The sequence below is a fragment of the Gadus chalcogrammus genome, chromosome 10, assembly GCF_026213295.1.
Source record: "Gadus chalcogrammus isolate NIFS_2021 chromosome 10, NIFS_Gcha_1.0, whole genome shotgun sequence".
Classification (NCBI taxonomy): Eukaryota; Metazoa; Chordata; class Actinopteri; order Gadiformes; family Gadidae; genus Gadus; species Gadus chalcogrammus.
The window spans coordinates 15,193,285-15,198,409 of NC_079421.1; the positions used below are offsets into that span (position 1 = coordinate 15,193,285).

At 45.2% G+C, this 5,125-nt stretch overlaps 1 protein-coding gene across 2 annotated transcripts in view; it reads right to left on the bottom strand.

Annotated features, from left to right (window-relative positions):
- The window catches only part of eda (ectodysplasin A), a 13,898-nt gene continuing 8,773 nt past the window's right edge, over nucleotides 1–5,125 (bottom strand). Inside the window, exons 3-8 of one of the 2 annotated variants that reach the window (XM_056600903.1) lie at nucleotides 4,133–4,171; nucleotides 3,625–3,801; nucleotides 3,191–3,225; nucleotides 3,026–3,077; nucleotides 2,314–2,438; nucleotides 1–2,043 (exon numbers count right to left, since the gene is read on the bottom strand). In XM_056600903.1, coding sequence (XP_056456878.1) covers nucleotides 1,783–2,043; nucleotides 2,314–2,438; nucleotides 3,026–3,077; nucleotides 3,191–3,225; nucleotides 3,625–3,801; nucleotides 4,133–4,171 — 689 coding nt within the window. In that variant the 3' untranslated portion in view covers nucleotides 1–1,782. Of the gene's footprint in view, nucleotides 2,044–2,307; nucleotides 2,439–3,025; nucleotides 3,078–3,190; nucleotides 3,226–3,624; nucleotides 3,802–4,132; nucleotides 4,172–5,125 lie in introns of both variants that reach the window. The other variant, XM_056600902.1, reaches the window with a different exon arrangement.

Genomic DNA, 5,125 nt, shown 5'->3' on the forward strand with positions numbered 1-5,125 from the left:
CTTTTGATGGCCTCACTTCTAGATTAGATTTAAAGTAATGCACACTTTTTCATCTCTCAACTGACCACCCTGTCTCCCCCACCCGACTTTATTTTTCTCCATTTTTCTTTCATTTCGTTGGGAAAGGGGCGCAACTTGGAACTCCTCAGAGAAAACACAGAGACAAGATTTATTATTGCAGCGCTATCCAAGTGCCGGATAACGGCAACGAGTCTCAGTAGTACAGTGTCCAAGATGACTCCATACTCCGTAATCAGTGACATACCACACTTGTCTGTTCTCTCTCATCACCCCATCACGAAGTTCTCAAAACTTCTGATTCAATTATATAACGAGATCCCCCCAGAGTTTGTCTTCTATTCATTCTCCGACATGCTGGCAGTGTAAATCAAGGAAGGATTAAATGGAGTATAAACACTGTGTACTGATAGTAAAGTGTTTTGAAGGCATTTTGCGGCTTGGAGCACTTGAGGTATCCTCAGGTTTCTAACCAAGCGGTGAGGTCACACCAAAGCTTGAAATGCTCAGTGTCAAGCGCGCTTCCCAATGAAGAGCCCTCTTCGACTGCTCTTTTTTTTATGGACTTCTCAAGATGGAACTCATTTAGATTGAATGGAGACGATAGCCAATAAAACGATGCGATGCATTGTGAAACTCACAGTCCAAGTAAAAAGCAATGTTTTAATAAAGACAATGGCTTCATTCAAGGAACATAATTTGTTCTTGTCAGTTCTTGTGCCAGTGGAGTTCAATATGAAAGAAGAGTAGTAGACTTTTTAAACACCAGCTGAAAAAAGACCAGTAAGAGAGACAAATGCTTTAAGGCAAAAAATGAAACATTTTAATCCATCAATCAAATCAATTTACAAAAAGTATATCCCATTTTATATACAATATATACAGTGACATATAAACATAACTATCATTTTTCAACATGGATTCATTCATACGGTAGCTAAACAATTGCATTGTTTAAAAATAACAACATATCACTGATATTCCGGATGCTGTAGTGCAAATATGTGCAAATACATAGTGCTGCCATCTTGTGAACACCTTTAAATCCATTTATGAGGGAAATCAATTTCTGGTTTCACTTTACATGTTTTATTTTTCAATTTGCAATCCACAGGCCACAGATGCTGAGAACATCCTACATATATTTTATTTTGAAAAGCCAACGCCTACAGTCCGATACTTAGTCATTTTTCATTACTCTTTGAGTAGCCCTTTTTTTTCTGGAGATACAAGGTTATCATTGGACAGCAAGTAAGGTACGTAAATATAAAGTATGTGTCAGCGCAGTGTCCTTCCTCAATATAAAAAAAGAAATGCCTAAGTGTAAAAAAAACTACTCCATGTCTATAAATAACGAGGGGCCGTTGAGTCTTTTCGTGAGAAGCTCGGCGTCCTTGCCCAAGACTCCTCTTCTGTTCCAGAACACAGAATAAGGGAAAGTAAACAAAAAGTCACAGATTGGCTTCCTCAAAAAGAAATGTTTCTCCGATCAAAAAGTTCTACAGTTCCTTCTCGACAGGCTCTCAACAAATGGCCTCATATTTCTCGCCAGCAGGGTTTTTTTTATGGGGTTTGAGGAGTTGCCTCTTTAAACAAAACGTATTATTCTGATAATCCTTCCCCGTTACACGCTACTGGGACCATTAGTGGAAAGGATGATTGCAGAGTCGGACTCCGCAAACGATTATTTCTCTTTTTTTGGGGTGGGGGTTGCCGCTTTGCGGCACTTCCTGAGCCGGGCCCTTCACCGGCTCCCTGCAGTGGTCAGTGTTGGCCAGCAGATGGCGCCTCGCCGAGGCGAACGCTGCCGAGGAACGTGGTGTGGTTGGTCATGCTGATGAGGGTGTCCTCGTACACCATGCGGATGGAGATCCGCTGGCCGGCACGCAGTAGGCTCACCCCGGCAGTGTAGCAGGTGTTGAACTTGCGCTGGCCCGTCTCGATACTGCAGGTGCATCGCAGGAACGGCGTGGAGTCCACCATCACCTCGTAGCTGGCAATGTCCGTGAAGTTCAGATAGTAAACCTGGGCGGGGAGGGGAGAGGAGAGAGCAGGATGTAAAAAACTAAAACACTCTTGGGGTCAGGGGAGGGAACCATACTTGTCAGGGAATTCACAGTGTATACGTTCGTGAAGACGTATATCAGATAAGAGAAGCTACCTTATTGCCTTATTTATTTGTAGATCACTGTGGATAGGTGCAATTGCCCACAGCTTTTGGTATAATCTAGGATCTAGGTGATAACCGACCGCATAAGGTAAAAGAGTTAGGTCAAGGACCGTACTCACTTCTACCTGACTATATATGAAGTAGACCCCATCCAGCAGCACCTCAAGCTCCCCGGAGCGAGAGTGCATCTTGAAGACGCGGTGGTGGATGGAGACCATCTTCCAGTTCCGCAGGACGCCCTCGGACAGATCTACGCATGGAAAGGAAAAGGAAGGGAGAAGGTTACTCACTATCTTCCTACAGATAGATAGAATAGATATGGCGGGTGATGGCGCGCTATTAATGCAAAATGCAAATGCAAAATGCATGCTTTGATCGCAACCCTAAGGGAAACGGTATGGTCTATTGTTAATGTGTTGCCGATTAACTGCTTCTCCTCTCTCTTGCAATAACATTTACTCAATTTATTGCAGCTTATGCACGCTAGACAACTGGCGAGAGTCGTTGAACAAGACTTTAATGTTTTGCTGTTCACAGACGAATAAACGCAAAGAGGAGTGAACTGTCTGGGTGCCTCGCTGGATGCCTGTGCTGAATTAGCCTTCATGTCAAGCTGAAGCTGTTTGCCTCCACAGCCCCATAAGGAGAAACAGTTTCGAGAAGTGTAGCAAAACAGACTTTTCTCTACATCTGGATTGAGCCCATGAACACTGTGTAATACAGGCCTGGTTGGCTGTAACTGAACCTGAATACGAGAGGTGACCAGCCTCTTCAGTCGCTGCGTGCAGCCTTTCGGTCGCTGTGTGCAGAGAGAAAACTCCCTCCGAGCATCCTTACCTTCCCTCACTTGGATGGTCGTTTCCTGCCCTTGCAGATGCACCACTGCCGGCTGAGATAAAAGATAAAACAAAGGAAGACGTTAAAAATAGGGGTTATGGCAAACTGATCTACAGCACCGTTCTTACATTGGCAACTTTCCTGTTTAAATATGACACATCGTACCTGAAATTCCTTTGTTTTGGTCTTGTCAGCAGTCACTGCGAAAAAGGAAACAGACGACATTAAACACTAGTTAGCGGCAGGGTTTTAGAACAAAGCAGCAAGTGGCAGTTGGAACAAAACAGACCATATAAGGACGGAACATTGCAGAACCTGAAGTGTTCCACACAAACAAAAGTACGCCAATCAGTTAATTGATTGGACAACTTAATCCATCCCTGCCGCGTAGAATTTACAAGATGTTATGTTTTTTTGCAGACGTGTGTAATGTCGAAGAAAATACGCTCTTGATTTAAGCCGGCTGGGAAACAAATAGCATCTATAGTGCCTTGAAACAGGAGTGGGATGCTGCCGTATAGATTACACGCAACATGTACTTTCATTAATCCCAGACCGGGGATGAGGGATTCATAGAGCCGGTCCAAACCACTTTATACCTGCTGGACCTTGGAGGCCTGGAGGTCCTTGAGGGCCAGGGGGCCCGGGTGGTCCGGCTGGGCCGACAGCATTGCTCCCAGGGATGCCAGGGATCCCTGGGATGCCTGGGGGCCCCTGCGGCCCTGGGGGGCCGGGGGGGCCGGGAGGCCCCTGCGCACCCGGAGACCTCTTCCTTCCTGGAAACGAGAAAAAATGAAGTGGATGGTTGGCTTAAGATGACTAGGTTGGCTTAGGATGAAAATATACTTGATTATCTTAATGCCGGCTTCTGCGTAATACTACTACTAATACTAATAATATGATAATACTCGTACAAGGACACAGAGAGAGAGTTCTGTGGAGTGTTGAATGGTTATGTTTAACTTGGCCTAAGGTGGTTGCCAGGTTTAGCGGCCTGCATGATGGACGTTGCAGGAGAACAAACAGCAACACGCAGAGGCCTAATCAATAATAATAATAAATATAAAATGATACAGAGGATTCCAGAGATATTTGTTGAATTTTTACCTTTTCTCTTCTCTTTTCGTCTTTCCTTTCCAGTTGATTCTGAAGTTGGGGGAGGGGGAAAGAAGGAGAGGGGAGGAACAAAAACAGTGTGATTAAACTTGAAACGGTCCTCCTGACCAATTATCCTCTCGGGTAACATCTAGCGCATGCCGTGAAGGTACACTGGAGAAGGGCTAAGCTAACGGATTCAGATGTGCTCCAATGGGCAACCGAGTGGAGGTATGTCAGTCTGTGGTATCTTCTGGTGTAGTAATTTGTAAGTGTGGTTTCACCTCCTCTGTATGAACAAGTGCCTTAAGCATTCACAGGCAGTGGAACTGGAGAAGATCATTAGAGAGATACTTTATCCTGCCAAAATCCTTTCTTTGAATTAGGCCCAGATGGGGAATGCAGATGAAAGTGTGTGTGTAGATATGCGGTGTGTACACGTGTTTGTGTGTTTGTGTATCTGTGTGTGTGTGTTTGTGCGTGTGTGTGTGGTTATTGCATCTTTACAGCCATGTGTGTGTGAGCACATGTATGTTCTACGGAGGCAAGGACAACTGCACTTCGGAGAACGAAACTGCCCCCTTGCGCACGGTTCCATGGGCGCATTAGAAGAATATTTTCTTTGCCCAAGAGGCGTGTCCCACTCGTCTCGTGTTTACTATGTCATTACAACTACAAAGGCCATTTAACCTTAAAACCTCACAGTGTGAGTCCCCCTTCAAACATATGGCCAGTGTTCCTCCTCTGGCTAAATGACTGGATGCATCCGCACGGATTTCTCTTAACGAGCAGCCATATCTGGAATCTGGTGCCCGTTAGGAGCAGAGAGTGCACACACACACACACACACACACGCACGCACGCACGCACGCACGCACGCACGCACGCACACACACACACACACACACACACACACACACACACACACACACACACACACACACACACACACACACACACACACACACACACACACACACACACACACACACACACAAACAAACA